General features: G+C 35.9%; 1 protein-coding gene across 2 annotated transcripts in view; it reads left to right on the plus strand.

The window, feature by feature from the left end:
- The window catches only part of GLCCI1 (glucocorticoid induced 1), a 113,882-nt gene that overhangs the window by 39,859 nt on the left and 54,627 nt on the right, over window positions 1-19,396 (plus strand). For both annotated transcript variants that reach the window (XM_043873022.1, XM_043873023.1), the window contains exon 3: window positions 14,324-14,410. In XM_043873022.1, coding sequence (XP_043728957.1) covers window positions 14,324-14,410 — 87 coding nt within the window. The remainder of the gene's footprint in view (window positions 1-14,323; window positions 14,411-19,396) is intronic.

Consider the following 19,396-nt stretch of genomic DNA (forward strand, 5'->3'; position numbering starts at 1 on the left):
ACTAGGTTATATATTAAATTTTTTAAGGTGTTGAATTTATTTTCCTGTTTTTCTTTTTTCAAGTTCCTTGCCCTCTGACTTTGATCTGTTTTTGCTTTTCTTCTGCCTTCCTGGCATATGCAGTGCTCTTTCTCTGGATTATGAAGATTAATGCTTAATTTTTTTATTCATGATACTTACTGTTTAGTAATGCAAGTGTTTTATGCATTTTTATGCCAAGATGTACCTTCTGAGCTCAACTTTGGCTCGTATGTGTTTCCATTATTTGTATTTTCAAGAGATTATGCAATTTCAGTTTTAATATCCTGTTTAAAATATGAGGTTATTTTTGTTTGCTTTGTTTTAAACTTCTAAATGGTTAAAGTTTCTTTTCCTAATAAAAATTCAATTTCTAGTTTTATTGCATTATAGTATAGACTAATAGGTTTTTGGAAACCTCATTGATTTTCCTCGTAGCTGAGTATATGACTTGTTTTTTCTTATTTCTCTGTATTTGAAAATGAGGATACAGTCTTTACTTTTAGATAAAGAATTCATTACATATTGGCGTGCGTGCTAAGTTGCTTCAGATGTGTCTGACCCTTTGCAACTCTGTGGACTGTAGCCCACTAGGCTCTTCTGTCCATGGGATTGTCCAGACAAGAATACTGGAGTGGGTTGCCATGCCTTCCTCCAGGGGATCTTCCCAACCCAGGGACTGGACCCATGGCTCTTGCATCTCCTGCATTGGTAGGCAGGTTCTTTAGCACCTGGTGCCGCCCGGGAATCCGTCATTACATGTTAATTCAACCACATTAATTATATTACTCAGCTTCCGTAGAGCCCCCTGTATGTCTGCCTGTTCTAGCATGAGCTGGATGTTGTTAAAATCTCTGTTGATTTCTGTTTCCAGTGGTCATCGCCTTATATTTTGATGATAATACAGATGTTTTAAAGATGTCTATCCATTATGTCTTTCTTATGGTTGGTACTGTTTATTGTTACTGAATAGCCAATGTCTTGATTAATATTTTTCCCTGAATATAACCTTTTTATGATATAAATTAACATTGTAAACTCATTTCTTTGGCCAGGAGCTGTGGTTTGGGAACCAAATGGCTTGGGTTTTTTTTGTTGTTGTTAAAACAGATGGTTGGAATTGTCTTTTTTGTGTATTTTTTAATTTTATTTTTAATTGGAGGGTAACTGCTTTACAATTGAAAGTAAAATTTATAAGAATACAAAAAAGAAAGACAAGAGGGCAACAGAGGTTGAGATGGTTGGATGACATCACTGATTCAATGGACATGAACTTGGGCAATCTCCAGGAGATGGCGATAGGAGGCCTGGCATGCTGCAGTCCATGGGGTCGTAGAGAGTTAGACATTATTTGGCAACTGAACAATAACAACAATTGCTTTACAATATTGTGTTGGTTTCTGTCGTACATCAACATGAATCCACCATAGGTATACATATGTCTCCTCCCTCTTGAACCAACCCCACCTCACATCCCACCCATCTAGGTTGTCACAGAGTACTATGACCAAATAGCTGGGTTTTAAATCTTGGCTCTAGCATTTTAGCTTTGTAATTTTGGTTAGATCACCACTTTGCCTGTTTCCTCATTTATTAATGGAGTATTATAACTCAAAGGATTGTTGTAAGGGTTAATTTGGGTTAATGAATTTAAAATGCTAAGTATAATGCTAAGTATATTAAGTGTCAATAAGTTATTGTTGTTCAGTCGCTAAGTCATATCCAACTCTGCAACCCCATGAACTGCAGGACACCAGGCTTCCCTGTCCTTCACTATCTCCTGGGGTTCGCTCAGACTCATGTCCATTGAGACAGTGATACCATCCAACCATCTTATCCTCTGCTCCTCTTGCCCTCAATCCTTCCCAGCATCAGGATCTTGTCCAATGATCTCTTGGTGTCAGGTGGCCAAAGTATTGGAGCTTCAGCTTTAGTCCTTCCCATGAGTATTCGGGGTTGATATTTTTTAAGATTGACTGGTTTGATCTTCTTGCAGTCCAGGGGACTCTCAAGAGTCGTCTTCTCTAACACCACAATTTGAAAGCATCAAGTCTTTGGTGCTCAGCCTTCTTTATGGTCCAACTCTCACATCCATACATGACTACTGGAAAGACCACAGCTTTGACTATATGCACCCTTGTCAGCAAAGTGATTGATGTCTCTCCTTTTTAATATGCTGTCTAGGTTTGTCATAGCTTTTCTTCCAGGAAGCAAGCGTCTTGTAATTTTGTGGCTGCAGTCAATGTCTGCATTGATTTTGGAGCCCAAGAAAATAAAATCTGTCACTGTTTCTACTTTTTCACCATCTATTTACCATCAAGTGATGGGACCAGATACCATGATTTTTGTTTTTTGAATGTTGAGTTTTAAGCCAGCTTTCACTCTCCTCTTTCACCCTCATCAAAAGGCTCTTTAGTTCCTCTTCGTTTTCTGCCATTAGAGTGGTATCGTCTGCATATTTGAGGTTGTTGATATTTCTCCTAGCAATCTTGATTCCAGCTTGTGATTCATCCAGCCCTCATTTCACATTACTTACATTTACTAGCAGAGGGCTAAAAAATAGGTGGATGTTTGGATATTGGCCGTGGCACTCTTATTTCACAACTGGAAAGGGGAACTTCCAATAGCAATTTCTTCCTCCTTTCTTCCCACCTGTTTTCCATGGTTTTTATTTCAGTGTTTTTGTCATTTGTCTTTCTGTTCTGATAAATCTTGCTTATTGCTGGAAATAACTAGCGTTGAGCCATTTATATATATTTTTTGAGTCATCTGCCATATATCTCTTTGTTAGGGAAAAATGACATGGTAAGCCTGACTTGTTTTTTTTAAGCCTGATGGTTTTGAAATGTCTGATGGCCAGTTGAGGTGAGAGTAGCTTTTCCTTCTCTTTGAGTCCTTCCTCTTTGAATGCTGGTCTATCCCCCTTATTCACCTTCTCTGCAAAGTTGGTATCAGAGGAAGATTTCAGAACTTCCCATTTATCTCTTGTATTCTTTGAAGGATAAGAAATGGAATGGTTAGACTTTTAAATGAAATTCTGCAGACTTCTTTCTTTTCTCCAGATTGACGTTTTTCTTTGATATTTTATTGTTTTTAATTAATTTTCAAATTTTACAATGTGAAACATTTAAACATGCCCAAAAAGTACATAAGATAAACTTTTAATTTATTTTTCTTCATTTCATTAAGTTTAAGTGTATGGAGTTTCATGGTCTTACCTCTATGCCAGCATCTTTCACTAAAAATCCTTTTTATACTTATTTTTAAGAAACAGATCTGGAGTAGGTACTTATTGTTGACTTGAGCCAACGTTCTATAAACGTTGAGTTCAGCAACTCAACTAAAATATATTAATTCTTTGCTATTGAAAATACACATTTAAAACACTCTATCCTTTTCTTCCCTTCATGAAAGGAGTTTGGGTAGAGAGGACTTTAATCAAAGAAGTAGGTGATACACCTCAAATAGTAAAAGATACAAAAGAGAACTTTCAGTTTTACCACTCTGATCAGAAGCTCATTTCCTGACCAAAAGTCATACTCTGTACAGCTCTTTGGGTTTCCTGTGCCCTTGTTGAAGAGCTTGCTGTTGAAGTTTGTTTACGAAGTGGTAGTTGTTGGAACAATTTTGGACAGGGGAAGCTTTTCTTGAAATGGAGGCAAGTCTAAAGATCTTGGCCTCTTAGGTTGCATTCCAGGGACCTAAATTGTTACTTTTATAAAGCTGGTCCCCAACTGGCACTTGAGTAAGTTTATGAAGGTTCTGTCTTGTTCAGAATCTCCATTACTTTTTCTTTCGGCCATTAGGTAATTCAGAGAGGATTTTTCTAATCCTAGAGTTGAACTGTCCACATGATGGGAGTCGTGTTCCTAGTTGAGGGAGTAGTATTTTTGGTTGCCAGAGGAATATACTCAGATGTACTGATGAAAAATGTAAATACATAGCTAAAACATATTTACCATTTTACTGAACAGTACTTACTGTTTTACTCATCAATTTCAAATAGTACTGCTAAAATTAACAGAAACTCAAAGTTCTCCTTTTTAATTTTTAATAGTCAGTGTGTCCATTTAAGCCAAAAGCAGCAGGTAGACAGCAGAGAGCCCCCCCACAGTCCTGCCGCCTGTGTGCCAGTCTCCTCCCGTTACAGAGAGGGTTAACAGGTAAGAGAAGCAGCCTGTTTCCCTTACCTCTTCCCTTGCCTCTACCCCTAAACGAGCTCTAGGTGAAGTTGTGAAATAGGTCGTATTTATTTGCAACAACCTCCTTAGACTGTCTTCTTGTCATTTTTTGTCTGATACAGTCTCAAATTTTTATATTCTAAAATCCATCAATTTTCTATCAAAAATCCTGTGATATTAGAAAGACATTTATTAGAGACATTAAGAGTTAAGAATTTAAGAACTGGGTCATAGTTAAGGGTGTAGTATGGGAAAGCAGTATGCCTTTCAAGATGTTAATAACGTGGTATAAATTTTTGAATAAATGATTGGCATAAAATACATCATACTGGTAGGAAACATTAGTGTAAACCAAGTGAAAATAAGTTTTTATGCTGTTGAAATTCTTAAAGCGTTTGGGGGTAACACTCGTACCCAATGTTGAAGCACAGTAAGTAGGACATAGCAGATGTTGATAATTGTTACCTGCCTTTGTATTGGAATCTATAGTATTTTATTCTTTAAATATAATAATACTGAATTGAGTGGACAGTATTACCAGTGTCAATAATTGATTATGCAGTTATGAACATTAAGCCTGGATTGGTCAGAAATGGCATAGAAATGATGCAACTAACTCCAGGACATGCTCGGACTCACAGACTCAGTAAGCAGCCCCTGGTAGGTCAGGATTCAGTCAGAAGTTAACTGTTGTTTCCCACTGTGCAGCCGTACAAGTAAGAAACGGTATTTCAGGTTTATAGGTCCAAGTATGGGAGAGTACACTTTTACTGCTACAGAAACTCCTGCTTCCTTTCTCATTACTAATGTATTCCATTGATGATATTCATGTCATCATCAGTTGAGCACTGTTAGTTTTTATGATTTCAGAATAGTATGGAAATGTTTTTGGCAGGTATCTAGTCAGTATTAGTATTTCTGATATATCTTGTCAGTCACCTATGTTGCTGATTTTCTGTCAAGTATAAGAGATTAAAAAACATTAAAAGCTACTAAAAAGCAATAAAAGTTATTTATCTCTTGGATAATACTGAGGCACTTATAATCAAGTACTTTTGCCAAATATATTTTTTTTAAGTGTTTGGAAATACTACTTTTAAAAAAGTAAAATTGCTCTTGTTATTTACAAGTGTAATCAGTTTTTTGAAACTCAGCAACCAAAGCAAATTGCAACTGAAAAAATTACAACACTAAAGAATGAATGTTTTAATAATGCTCTCTAAAAACTGAAAATTAGGTTGGCTTTAAATTTGGCTTTAAATTTATCCACAGTAATAGTAATAAAATTTGTCAGAATGGGTATTATTAAGTATAAATACCAAATAATAAATTAAAATATTCTTTATAATTTTAATTCCTCATATGACTGTCTCCTTTTGGTTAAAGCAGAAACTGGCTGTTTGTCAAGAGTCTATTTAGTAACTGTTTCTGTAAGAAGTCAGAGATTAGCATTTCTGATATATAGTTTACTTTATGTTACATTATTTCCTTTGTTAAATGTTCTTGCAATGATTTGAGAAATGTTCTTAAATGATTTGAGAAGCCTGACTGGATAGAATACTAATGTATTCCTCCTACCCTTTTCTGTGACATTACTAAGTGCATCAGTGTGATTTGAAACTTGACAAGAAGAGTATGATAGAACATAATAACTGTTTTTGAGAAAATACAAACAATGCTTGGGACTTTCAGATTTAGCAATACAGGGCTTTTTTAAAATGGAAAAATAAGATTGATTTATAATTTTCTCTTTTACATAATTATTTTTAATAACTGTTTTATTGAATATAATTTCTATACCACACAGTTCATCTGTTTAGAGTGTACAATTCATGGTTCTTAATGTATTCAGAGTTGTGCAGACATTGCCATAATCAGTTTTAGAACATTTCCATCCAGTGGAAAAAACCGCTGTGCCCACTGCAGTCCTTCACTGTTTGGCCCAGTCTCCTCCCCCTTAGCACACATGGCACCAGCAGTCTGCTTTCTCCCTCTCTGTGTGTGCGTATTCCGCACAGTTGGTATCAGTGCATGCATGCATGCTCTGTTGCTTCAGTCAATAGCCTCATACAATCTGTAGCCTTTGGTTTCTGGCGGTTTTCATTTAGTATAGTATTATTTAAGTTTCATCCATGCATAGCACAGTATCAGTACTTCATTCCTTTGTAATGCCAAATAATGTTCATGGAATGGACATGCTACAATTTATTTATACATTCTTGAGTTGGTGAACTGCTTCGAACATTTGCATACAAGATTTTGTGTTTACATAAGTTTTCGTTTCTCTAGGAATTGCTGGAGCATATGGAAGCTCTATGTTTAACTTTTTCAGGAAAACATTTTTATAGATATTTTTTCCTCCATATAATTAAAGTATAACATGAAAGACATATCCAAACTGAATTATAATTTCCTATCAATATTCTCATCAATAACTTTCCACTAATATTTCTGGGTGTTGGACATTTCAGTTATCTTCAGTTTTCATTTACTCTAAACCCTTAAATATTTTGGCTTTTCTAAAGTCTCCAACTCCATTCCCACAGCCAGTGATAAAACTACATACTGGCACTTGCAGTTGTGAGAGAACCCCAACCTATTAGTCAGAGGGACCCCTGTGTAGTGAAAAATATTTTATGGCGATGTATACTAGCATCTTTACTTAATATGTAATGTGTCTTCCAAGATAGATTTGAGGTTTGCATCTAAAGTTGGAATTTCTATAAATTCTGTGTTTGACTTTCTCAGAATATACATCCACACCTACAAATTCTATAACACAGCTCTCTTATTTTTTTTAAATCCTACTCCTAATTTTGAAACAGTAGTCACTGCAGAAGATTTGGAAAATACCCGAAATCTCAAAATAAGCTACTTATAATTCTAATATCCAGATAGCTGTTTCTAACATTTTGATGTATACCCTGTTATATTTTGATTATTTACATTTAGAAAATAAAAAAAATTTAAATCACAGACCATTTAAACAATAGAGTTCAAAAAAATAAAGAGTTCAGATGATATTGCAGGTAGTGTTTTATAACCTGTTTAATAAAGCATAACATTTTCTTATGTCATTAAGTATTAAGTTTCTTTTTTAAACCTTTTCTCAGCTGAAAAAAAATTATAATTATCTAGAATTCTTACATATTTATATTTTGAAATACCTCTTTGAAGTCTTTTTCTTTTTGTATGTATTTGGTTACTAAAGTGGGATTACAGTCTGTGTAGTGTGTTTTCTTGTATTAGAAGACTGTTCCACAATTTTTCTTTTCTCTGTTGATAGACATTTATTTCCACTGCTTCTCTTGGTGTGCATCTCAGATTAGTTTTAGAAGTACATGTACTGTGAATATTCTTAAGATTTGGGGCACATTTATGATTGCTTTTATTCAAATTAACATTTCTTAGCAATCAGGCAAATACTTTTATCATGTATAACATAGATGTAATAGTTGATTTCTGTGGTGTTTCCTGTTTTTAAAAATTACAATCCAGAGATATACCACCAACACCTCCATCAACCTTAAGATCTGGAAACAGAAATATAACTTCTTAACTCTTCTGAATAAGTTCCCTGGCTAATAATCTAGAAAATCACAAACCATTACTACACAGGCTTTTATTCAGTTGTGTGTGGAACACTTTTAAGGCCTAAATAGCCATGGATTTTATACATTTTTGTAATCTAACAGAATGAGCACATAACTTAGTATGTAGCTGGAGCATGATGAAAAAACTTGAGTAACTGCTTTCACTGAATTCCTAAAGCTCTTGTTTTTAGCCAGACTCTTCCTTTTGTACACTTCTTAACTAGTGAAGAGGGTATTTATGTTTATATTTGGTAATAAAACTATATAAACTTATATACAGTTACTGGGAAAGCGAAGCATAATATAGTCACAGTCTTTTTGTGCTCTATTTTTTTAATGCTTCACCAGGATAGTCTTTTCAAAATGATCTTTTCAAAGTTTTTAAAAAGTTAAAAAAATTTATTAGTCAAAAGAAAACCAAATCTCTCAAAGAAATATTTATGAATGATGAGGGGTTTGTCATTTTCTTTTTTAAAAACTTTTCTGTACCTTAAAATCAGATTATAATCTTAATTATCAATTTAATTATCATTGATTTTTCAAGTAATTCCATTTCTTTTCAGGTTTATTAGTACCACAATGTTAAGTATCATCTATTTAAGTAAAGTAAAAATAATTAGCAGTCAGTAATCGATTCATGGGGTCGCAAAGAGTAGGACACGACTGAGCAACTGAACTGAATCATATTTCTGTAATACACTATAAACTATAGTAAATTTTTAAGACTAAACTTAAACCACATAAAAAATACAGATTTTAAAGTTTTACATAGGACTCAATTATTTTAAGAGAATTTTCTGAAGTGATTAGCTTTTTCTCTTTTTTTGGTGGGATTTTTGAAACTGACTCTAGGTTCTTGCATATTGAAAAAGAGTATTTTGCTAGGAGTTAGTTTGACCCATTTTGAAGTTGATAAAGCAGGAAAGCATATTCACCTTTGATAGTCTGTGAATACAGATATGAATAGCAAAAGTACCCATTGTTCATATCTAATAAAAGACCCTTATCCAAAATGTGCAAACACCTCTTAAAACTCAACAAGAAGAAAACAAACTAGCTGATTAAAAAATGGGCCAAAGACTTTAACAGACAGCTCACTAAGGAAGATGTACACACTGCGAACAAGCATATGAAAAGGTGTTCCACATTATAGGTCATTAGGAAAATGCCAGTTAAAATGAAGTACTCTACACATCTATTAGAATGGTCAAAATCCAGTACACTAACACCAGATGCTGAGCAGAATGCAGAGCAACAGGAGCTGTCATATGTTGCTGGTGGAAACAGGAAGTGGTACATCCACTTTGGAAGACGGTTTGGCAGTATCTTACAAAACTAAGTATACTCTTAGCTTACAGACCAGCATTCATGTTTCTTGGTATTTACCCAAAGAAGTTGAAAACTTACAACAACCTGCATACAGATATTTACAGCAGCTTTATTCATAATTGCCAAACTTGGAAGCAACGAAAATATCCTTCAGTAGGTGAATGAATGAATGAACTAGATCCCACATGCCACAACTAAGAGTTTGCATGCCTCAATTAAACACCCCACATGCCGCAACAAAGATTGAAGATCCTACGTGTTGTAACTAAGACCTGACACCACCAAATAAATATTTTTTTAAAAAAGAAAAAACATGGAGGAACCTTTACTGTGTATTACTAAGTGAAAGAAGCAACTCTGAAAAGGTGACCTACTATATGATTCTAGCTACCTGACATTCTGGAAAAGGCAAACAGTGGAAAGAGTAAAAAGATCAATGGTTGTCAGGGGTTTGGAGATGGGGAGGAATTAATAGCACAGAGGATTTTTAGGGCAGTGAAAATAACTCTGTATGTATGGTACTATAATGATGGATATGTGTCGTCATACATTTTTGCAAACCCATAGAACGCACATCACCAAGAGTGAACTCTAAACGTAAACTATGGACTCTGGGTAATAATGATGTGTCAGTGTGGGTTCATCAGTTGTAACAAATGTCCCACTCTGTAGGGATGGCTGTGCATCTGTGGAGGTGAAGGGTATATAGAGAATCTCTGTAATGTCTCTCAGTCTGTCTGTTAGCCTAAAACTGGTCTTTAAAAATAGTCTTAAATACAAATGTGTAGTCCTGTGCAGTAGGATTATTTTTTGTTTCACTTGGAGAGGCAGGATTCATCACACAGGAGACCAAGATAGCAGGCCAGCTAAGGGGGTCCTTAAAGCTTCATGGGCTGGAATTTGTGTGATTCTGAGAGGTAAAATTTTAAAATGGCCTCTTCCACCTATAGGTATTCTTTTGATGTAGAGGGTATTTCTTTCTTTTTTTTTTTTTTTTGTGCCAACCTCCTTTTTGTCAACAGTCTTGCTCAAGTGTATGAAAGGTTCATATGCTCTTCCCTAGTAGTTTAAATGGAGGCAGCTAGAAAGGAAGAATCCTCTTAAGTATGCGGGCTGAAAAGCAAGGTGTTAGATACAATACCAATCATTGAGGATTATATTTCTGTTTCTTTCCAGGTTGCCTGGAAATGTTAGTATGTGTAAAATAAGTGTTCTAGGATCATATAAGTAACAGAGAGTTAAGTGAAAGTCGACTCTTTGTGACCCCATGGATATACAGTCCATGGAATTCTCCAGGCCAGAATACTGGAGTGGGTAGCCATTCCCTTCTCCAAGGGGTCTTCCCAACCTAGGGATTGAACCCAGGTCTCCTGCATTGCAGGCAGAATCTTCGCCAGCTGAGCCACCAGGGAAGCTCAACTGGAGTGGGTAGCCTATCCCTTCTCCAGCGGATCTTCCCTACCCAGGAATCAAACCGGGGTCTCCTGCATTGCAGGCGGGTTCTTTACCAGCTGAGCTACCAGGGAAGCCCATTAAGAGAGAGTAAAGCAGGTTTTTTAAAAAGTTATTTGTGTATGTGTGTTTGTGTATTTGAGTTTTGAAATGCTAATTGCATTGTTACACTGAATAGACAGATGTAGTATATAATAGTCCCCAAATCTGTTTGACCACGAGATGCTTCTGTCATACGTTTTTTACTAAAATCCAGGACATAAGTAGGACAATTCATAAAATTGTACTCTAGATTCATGGAGGGAATAACAGGCCAGTTGGAAAGGAATCTTTTGCTGGCATGAAAGCAAATAACTTTTGCAACTTTGTGTTTTTGTTTTCCTAATTCAAATGGTAAAATACTTCTCATGTACTCAGATTTAACAAATTGGATACAAATTAACTCATCCTGTGTTAACTCAGAAGCATAATTTTAAGTAGATTTGAAGACCAAGTAGCCATCTTTGGTTTTGGTTTGATTTGAATAACTTGTTAAAAATCAGTGATTTTTAACACACTGCTCTCAACAGAACTTTGTACAGGGGTGGAAATGTGCTATATCTGTGCTGTTCTGTAGGGCAGTCAGTAGCCACATGTGGTTATTAAGCATGTAAAATGTGCTAGTGAGGCCAAGGAACTGAATTTTTTGTTTTATTTTTGTTAATTCAAATTATTACATGTGGCTAGTAGCTTCTATTTTGGACAGTGCAGTCTTTAAAATATATTTGTATATATGTGCAATTAAAATGAAATAATTCTTTTTTGGAAAAGTTGAAACTGATGAATATACTTGAATAATTTATATTCATGTCATTTTGTAGCCACATGATTGAAAGAATTCTCCCAGTGGTTTTGTACTTAAAAAAAAAAAAAAACTACATAATTTGCTAGATAGATTTCAGGATCATAAATATTCTTTTACAGTTAGTTTTTATGTATTTCAGTACTACATTCCAGATGATCAAAAGGGTTTCACATTCAGTTTTAAGAAAAGAATGACAATAGGAAGAAAGAAGATACCCTCAGATGAGAGACCTCAGATTTAGTTTCATTTGCCATTGGTGTGCTTGCCAGAATCGAGGCATTTGCAGAATTTTTGTGGTTATTAATTTATCTCTAAGTTGGAGATACAGTTTATATAAATATCCTTTAAAAAAAAAAGTAGAGCTTACAAAATGAAAATAGTGTTATAGATGTTATTGTTAAATAATTATGGAACATGTCAGAAGTTTGACTCATTTTCTGCAAATATACTTTTGAGTTTTAAACACTGATCCTTAATCATTGATCCAAAATGAGATAATCCTTAGTCATTTGATTTTGGGTGAGAGTAATGCCTATGCTTGGTAGAAAGGCAAAGATATTAAGGCAAATAGATTCTCAAAAGAAAAGTTTGACTAAAACTATCATAATTGAATAATTTTAGAATAAAATGTTAAAGATATAACTACTTGGGGATTAATTTCAGAGTAGTTTTTCTTATCTAACACTGAGATTAGGAAATTTTAATAACTAAATAGTTAATTTGCAAGCAGCTTATTTAATATATTACTACCTCTTTGCACATGCCAACTGAATAAAATATTTTAGTCAATAATATGACTAAATAGTTTCACTTTAGTATTTGAACTCTTAAAGCAATTTATATGTATTTTTATTCAACTAGCATTCAGTTGTTACTGGTTTTATTTTGGAGTATCATTACTTTTAAGAGCTGATAATTATTTAAAAAGTTGTCCACAAGCATTTTGAATTGTATAGAACTGATGGCTTCCTCATAAGAAGTTGTGCATTATGTAGAGTCACAGACGTAGCATCAATATAAATGATGAATTTTTGGTATATAATAAAAAATAATTTTAAAGCCATATATATTTATATTTACATGTGATGATCACTGCCCTTTGTCTATCTTAAAATACTGGTTTTAATGTTCCCTAAGTTGCATTACACTAAAAATCTTCTCATATATTAAAGATGATAGTTTTATTATTTTTTCATTTTTAATGCAACCAGTAAATGATCTTACTGTTTGACAATTAATGTTTTATGGTATGTTTGGATGAAGTGTATATTACAGATTAAATCACTCAAAATGATGTTTTAGATAAAAGCAATTCTGTTTGCTGACATGTAGCTCAGTTTCTTTTTGTTTTATAAGATGCACTGCTTTAAATTATAGTCAATTTACAAAGGATTAATTTCCAAAGTATACAAGCAGGTCATACAACTCAATACCAGGAAAAAAAAAAACAACCCAATCAAAAAGTGGGGAAAAGACCTAAACAGACATTTTTCCAAAGAAGACATACAGATGGCTAACAAACACATGAGAAGATGCTCAGCATCACTCATTATTAGCGTGATGAGATATCACCTCACACCAGTCAGAATGGCCATCATCAAAAAGTCTACAAACAATACATGCTGGAGTGGGTGTGGAGAAAAGGGAACCCTCTTGCACTGTTGGTGGGAATGTAAATTAATACAGCCACTATGGGAGACTTAAAAAATAGGAGATTCCTCTAAAAACTAGGAATAAAACCACCATATGACCCAGCAATCCCACTCCTAGGCATATACCCTGAGGAAACCAAAACTGAAAAAGACACATATACCCCAGTGTTCATTGCAGCACTATTTACAATAGCTGAAATGTGGAAGCAACCTAGGTGGCCATCAACAGATGAATGGATAAAGAAGTTGTGGTACATATACACAATGTAATATTACTTAGCCATAAAAAGGAGCACATCGGAGTCAGTTCTAGTGAGGTGGATGAACGTAGAGCCTTTTATACAGAGTGAAGTAAGTCAGAAAGAGAAAGAGAAATATCATATACTAATGCATATATGTGGGATCTAGAGAGCTGGTACCAGTGAATTTATTTACAGGGCAGCAGTAGAGAAGCAGACACAGAGAACAGATGTAAGGACGTAAGGACACAGGGGCTGGGGAGGAGGGAAGAGGTGAGATGTGTGGAGGGAGTAACAGGGGAACTTGCATGTCCACGTGTAAAGTAGACTGCCAGTGGGAAGGTGCCGTCTGACTCAGGGAACTCACAGAGGGGCTGTCTAACAACAACCCAGAGGGGTGGGGGGCACATATGGGTACCCATGGCCAATTCATGTTGATGTGTGGCAGAAAACACAAAATTCTGTAAAGCAGTTATTCAATTAAAAAATAGCAAAAACAACAAAGATCAGTCAATTTAGCCTAATCTTTTCCTATTTTTATAATAATGTATTTTTATGTAAACATGCTTTATGTTTTTCAAAAAAACGGTACTACCTATATCAATAGTTATTTGACATAGAGGTACTCTGTAAGCCCACTGCTTCTAAGCACATTCTGTTAATTTTACTTTTATTTTATGTAATAAAAATACCATTTCATAATTAGCTTGCCTTTTCTTAAAAAAAAAAAAACCAATATGCATATTTCATAGTTCTCTTTGAATCTGATGACTTTAAGTTATTAATGTTGATATAAAAAGCCAGATGTTTTGAGTAACATTACTCAGAGACATCTTAGATTGACTGTGTCTAAGTCAGAATAATAAACATTTCACAGGGTCATGAAAGTCCTAGCTTTTAAGGTATTTTAGTATTTAGTATAACCCTGTAATTGGTATGTGCTAATATGTTTGAATTGCTGTGAGATTAAGGAGTAGAAACAAAATTCCTCATTTTTTATTTTATTTTTTTAAAGACACCTAGTTGTTGGGCAGAAGAAGGTGCAGAAAAGAGATCACATCAGCGTTCTGCATCATGGGGGAGTGCTGATCAACTGAAAGAGGTAAGTTACTTCTGTTTCTGGTCTGTAACATGCTCTGGTCCTAGCAAATTATCTTAACTATTTCCTGAATATAATGATACTTCCTGTATTTGTGATAAACTTGCCTCTTTCAGAGTTTTAAGGGTTGCTTTCCACTTTTTGGTGAATAATTCTGAGTTTACATGATTTGTGCCCTTCATGTTTTTGTGAATATTTCTTATGTACTCACTGAGCTTTTTTTGCCTTTCCAGAATGAAGTCTGATATTATGTAATTTTATCTTGTTCATTTTAGTTATTTTTTTTCCCACTTCAGCTTTCTTGTTTTTGAATTACAGCAACTAGAACTATAGATCACAGTTTTTACAAAGGTAGGATAAAGTTAAAGAAACTTAAAGTTGAAAGATCATATAGTCCATCTCCTATGTAAATACTTACAGTGGATTCACATTGTTGTACTCTAGAAACCAACACAACATTGTAAAGCAATTATCCTCCAATCAAAAATAAAAAAGAACAAAGCACTTCTTAGAAAATGTTCATCTAGTCTATTATAGTCATTCTCAGTGAGAAAAACTCATCACTTTGCAAGGGAACCAAACCAGTTCAGTTGTTTCAGCTTAAGTTGTTAACTAGTTTATTTTGTATATTGAACTTAAAATTATACCCCTAAGTTTTGACTCTGCCCTCTGTATCAATATTGAAAAAGTCTAATTTAAATATTTGAAAGGCTTGCAGTATGTCATTTTCCTCCAAGATAAACATTGACATTTCTCTCAAGTATATTTCATATGATAGTTTCCATACCTCTTAGTATCATTTTCATATACTATGGGTATCAGTATTTCTCATGTACTGTGGTATCTGGACTGAATAGATACAGTAGTCTATTAGCATAGTCTGTTGCCTGTGATTGTGTTACATTTCTAGTTGCTTCATTACATTATTGATGTAGAGAAATACTCAACTCCTATCCATGCTACATACATGCTGCATACAAACACACATGCACAAAATCAATTTTTCCCAACAGCAACAAAAAAGGAAGCTGACTCCAATATATCTAGTTTAAGATAGGCATTGAATACGTATATATATGCATAGACTATTAAGTGATACTGAATAAAAAGTAAATTTGCTCTTTTATCTTGCAGGTAAATATAATCTTAAAATTATAGCCAGGATTTGGTATAGTTGAACTTTGGACTACAGCAGTACATGATATACCTTATAAAAAAGGAATGGCTGACATGATGGAGTGAGAGATTTAATTGCTCTCCTCACAAAACAATGAAAAAGCTGAACAAAATAATCAAAGCAAATTCAGCCCTCTGGAAATCAGTTGCATTGAGACCCCTTACTCATGGGAAGTACTGAACCCCTCCGGGTAAGAGCAGCACAGGCGTGTGGTGCTCTGACGGGCTGCTGCCCTGCTTCCTCTGTCCCCGTCTCCAGCTTTGCTGGTGTGGTGTTTCAGCCAGGACGGGGCAGGCCTGGAAATCCGGAAGCTTTGCTGCTCCTGTTGCAGAGAGAACCTTGATAAGGGAGTGTTACAGAGTAAAATAACATTCTTGGTTGCAAAGAAGTAGGGAGGACCTATGGCTCTGCTGGAGAAGGCAATGGCACCCCACTCCAGTACTCTTTCCTGATAAATCCCATGGGCAGAGGAACCTGGTAGGCTGCAGTCCATGGGGTCGCAAACAGTCGGACACCACTGAGCGATGTCACTTTCACTTTTCACTTTCCTGCATTGGAGAAGGAAATGGCAGCCCACTCCAGTGTTCTTGCCTGGAGAATCCCAGGGATGGCGGAGCCTGGTGGGCTGCCGTCTATGGGGTCGCACAGAGTCGGACACGACTGAAGTGACTTAGCAGCAGCAGCCGCAGCATGGCTCTGCTAGTCTGAGATTGTGGGGTAGCTTGTGGCAAGCCCAGACTCACGGAGTAGCAGGATTTTATAGAGAGTTCTAGGAAGTAAGACAGTCTTGGAGTCTTGATAAGTTCACCCCATATCCCAGGTTGACTGGACGCTATAGAATAGTGTAGCAGAATATCAAATGGGCCCAAGTCACCCACTGAACTGGTTAGTGCAGCCTAAGAATAAGCGGAAATGAGACCAAACAGGCCCAGTGGTAATAAAATCTGAGGCCAACTTGTAAAAGGCCCAAGGTTTGAATGCACTCCTCATTCCACACACAAACCTCATTCAAATGTACATACATCCTGAGAGTGGAAGCTTTACTGGATTGAGATGTTTGAGTAAAATGTCTGAATAATGTTTTGCTAAACAGTAAGGTGATACTGTCGACCATGTTAAAAAGGTATGAAAAAGCCAGTCTTAGAAAGAAAAATGAAGGGGCAGGGGAAATGGAGGAGAGATGTCAGTGGCTACATATTGTGGGGAAAACAGACTTTTAGTCTATCAACTGCTCTCAGACAAAATCAGAATCTAGTTGCTCCAATATGTTATCTAAAATATCCAACATTCAACAAAAAATTTAGAGATATGCAAAGAAACAAAAAAGGATGACCCATACTTGAGGAACTATGCCTGAAGAACTATGGATGGAGGTTCATAACATTATACAGGAGGTGATGATCAAAACCATCCCTAAGAAGAAGAAATGCAAAAAGGCAAAATGTTTGTCTCAGGAGACCTTAGAGATAGCTGAGAAAAAAAAGAGAAGCAAAAGGCAAAGGAGAAAAGGAAAGATGTATCCATCTGGATACAGAGTTCTGAAGAATAGCAAGGAGAGATAAGAAAGTCTTCCTAAGTGATCAATAGAGGAAAACAATAGAATGGGAAAGACTAGAGATCTCTTCAAGAAAATCAGAGATACCAAGGGAACATTTTATGCAAAGATGGGCACAATGAAGTACAGAAGTGATATGGACCTAATAGAAGCAGGAGATATTAAGAAGATGTGGCAAGATTATACAGAAGAACTATACAAAAAAGATCTTAAACCCAGGTAATCACGATGGTGTGATCACTCACCTAAGCCAGACATCCTGGGATGTGAAGTCCAGTGGGCCTTAGAAAGCATCACTATGAACAAAGCTAATGGATGTGATGGAATTCCAGCTGATCTATTTCAAATCCTAAAAGATGATGCTGAGAAAGTGCTGCACTCAATATGCCACCAAGTTTGGAAAACTCAGCAGTGGCCACAGGACTGGAAAAGGTCAGTTTTCATTCCAATCCCAGAGAAAAACAATGCCAAAGAATGTTCAAACTACGGCACAATTGCACTCATCTCACACAGTAGCAAAGTAATGATCAAAATTCTCCACACTAGGCTTCAACAGTACGTGAACCAAGAACTTCCAGATGTTCAAGCTGGATTCAGAAAAGGCAGAGAAACCAGAGGTCAAATTGCCAACATCCGTTGGATCATTGAAAAAGCAAAAGAATTCCAGAAAAACATCTACTTCTGCTTCATTGACTATGCTAAAGCCTTTGACTATGTGGATCACAACAAACTGTGGAAAATTCTTCAAGAGATGAGAATACCAGACCACCTGACCTGCCTCCTGAGAAATCTGTATGCAGGCCAAGAAGCAACAGTTAGAACCTGACATGGAACAACGGACTGGTTCCAGATTGGGTAAGGAGTACATCAAGGCTGTATATTGTCACCTTGCTGTTTTTTATTTTATTATTATTTTTATATATATATATATATATATATTGTCATACATTGATATGAATCAGCCATAGATTTACACGTATTCCCCATCCCGATCCCCCCTCCCACCTCCCTCTCCACCCGATTCCTCTGGGTCTTCCCAGTGCACCAGGCCGGAGCACTTGTCTCATGCATCCCACCTGGGCTGGTGATCTGTTTCACCATAAATAGTATACATGCTGTTCTTTTGAAATATCCCACCCTCACCTTCTCCCACAGAGTTCAAAAGTCTGTTCTGTATTTCTGTGTCTCTTTTTCTGTTTTGCATATAGGGTTATCGTTACCATCTTTCTAAATTCCATATATATGTGTTAGTATGCTGTAATGTTCTTTATCTTTCTGGCTTACTTCACTCTGTATAAGGGGTTCCAGTTTCATCCATCTCATTAGGATTGATTCAAATGAATTCTTTTTAACGGCTGAGTAATATTCCATGGTATATATGTACCACAGCTTCCTTATCCATTCATCTGCTGATGGGCATCTAGGTTGCTTCCATGTCCTGGCTATTATAAACAGTGCTGCGATGAACACTGGGGTGCACGTGTCTCTTTCAGATCTGGTTTCCTCAGTGTGTATGCCCAGAAGTGGGATTGCTGGGTCATATGGCAGGTCTATTTCCAGTTTTTTAAGAAATCTCCACACTGTTTTCCATAGCGGCTGTACTAGTTTGCATTCCCACCAACAGTGTAAGAGGGTTCCCTTTTCTCCACACCCTCTCCAACATTTATTGCTTGTAGACTTTTGGATAGCAGCCATCCTGACTGGTGAGTAATGGTACCTCATTGTGGTTTTGATTTGCATTTCTCTAATAATGAGTGACGTTGAGCATCTTTTCAAACAGAATCCAACAACATATTAAAAAAATCATACACCATGACCAAGTGGGCTTTATCCCAGGAATGCAAGGATTCTTTAATATCCACAAATCAATCAATGTAATACACCACATTAACAAATTGAAAGATAAAAATCATATGATTATCTCAATAGATGCAGAGAAAGCCTTTGACAAAATTCAACACTCATTTATGATTAAAACTCTCCAAAAAGCAGGAATAGAAGGAACATACCTCAACATAATAAAAGCTATATATGACAAACCCACAGCAAGCATCACCCTCAATGGTGAAAAATTGAAAGCATTTCCCCTGAAATCAGGAACAAGACAAGGGTGCCCACTCTCACCACTACTATTCAACATAGTGTTGGAAGTTTTGGCCACAGAGATCAGAGCAGAAAAAGAAGTAGAAGGAATCCAGATAGGAAAAGAAGAAGTGAAACTCTCACTGTTTACAGATGACATGATCCTCTACATAGA

Source organism: Cervus elaphus, chromosome 18, assembly GCF_910594005.1.
Source record: "Cervus elaphus chromosome 18, mCerEla1.1, whole genome shotgun sequence".
Classification (NCBI taxonomy): Eukaryota; Metazoa; Chordata; class Mammalia; order Artiodactyla; family Cervidae; genus Cervus; species Cervus elaphus.